The 988-nt window shown below is 42.2% G+C and overlaps 1 protein-coding gene across 1 annotated transcript; it reads right to left on the bottom strand.

Annotated features, from left to right (window-relative positions):
- Window positions 1-10: 10 nt before the first annotated feature.
- On the bottom strand, window positions 11-985 carry LOC110034728 (the record flags this gene model as incomplete). The annotated part of the gene is made up of 2 exons (XM_020738972.1): window positions 11-263; window positions 611-985. Coding segments are annotated over 2 exons (628 nt in total), but the record flags the coding sequence as incomplete, so codon positions are not given.
- Window positions 986-988: the final 3 nt, after the last annotated feature.

A 988-nucleotide genomic window follows, 5' to 3' on the forward strand; every position in this document is an offset into this window, starting at 1 on the left:
AAATTCATACCTAAAGCTTGTCGTGACTCGAACGTGGAACATATTTGGCAAAGCGAAGGTTGAAGAGAAGAAACTTTAGCCTCGCAATCCTCACCGTCGGATTCATCAAGATTGACGCTCAGGTCTAATTTGTTGGCTGGTGAGGAGGACATTACCATATGCCATTGGGTTGCAATGGAGACCACTCTCTGTGCTCTGTGGGTTATCCTCGCCGCTCCAAATAAACACATCAAAAAACCGGTAAGTTGAACCGCCGAGCTTACCTGTTATTACATGATGGGGGTTATAAATGTAAATATCAAATTATGAAAGCTAGATATGTAAATATATAAGACTTGTGTGGTATGCATATAAATTTTCAATTTTTATATGGAGATTATGTGATCATTTCTGCATGCATAAATTTTGATACGCTTTTATAAACTTCTATTTATTTGATATGCAAATTGATATAAATTTTGAAAATATTGCGTCCAGTTAATTAGACATGCAAATGATGACGTGGGTCGCACCACACTGTACCGTGAGTTTAACAACGTCATAATGCTATTCATGTCATCAACCACACGTACTATTTCTCGTTAAGTAGATTAATGAATTTTATAATTACCACGAGATCTCCTGAATTGCAGGAATTCTTGTCACCTTTGGCAGCCAACACCATCACCAAAGCTCCCAACTGACTAGCCGTTATGGTCACGAAAGACCCGATTATAAATATTCTATACCTATGACTTGTAGCTTTCAACAACTTCCTTATCCTCACATGCTCTCTAAACATCACCGCCGCCGCCTCGTCCTCCTCGGCTGCCGCCACGCCGCCCAATTCAAACAACTTGTGAAACTCCTCAAATCTCAATATCTGAAGCTCACACATCATTCTAAACAACACGCACACGAGTAAGAAAACTCCGCTTCGATAAACCCACGAGGCAAGCGCGGCGGCGAGTGCCGCCGCCTTCCAAGGCGGAGAAGCCGCCGGAACGGC

This window comes from Phalaenopsis equestris, unplaced genomic scaffold (genome assembly GCF_001263595.1).
Source record: "Phalaenopsis equestris unplaced genomic scaffold, ASM126359v1 Scaffold192771, whole genome shotgun sequence".
NCBI classification, from domain to species: Eukaryota; Viridiplantae; Streptophyta; class Magnoliopsida; order Asparagales; family Orchidaceae; genus Phalaenopsis; species Phalaenopsis equestris.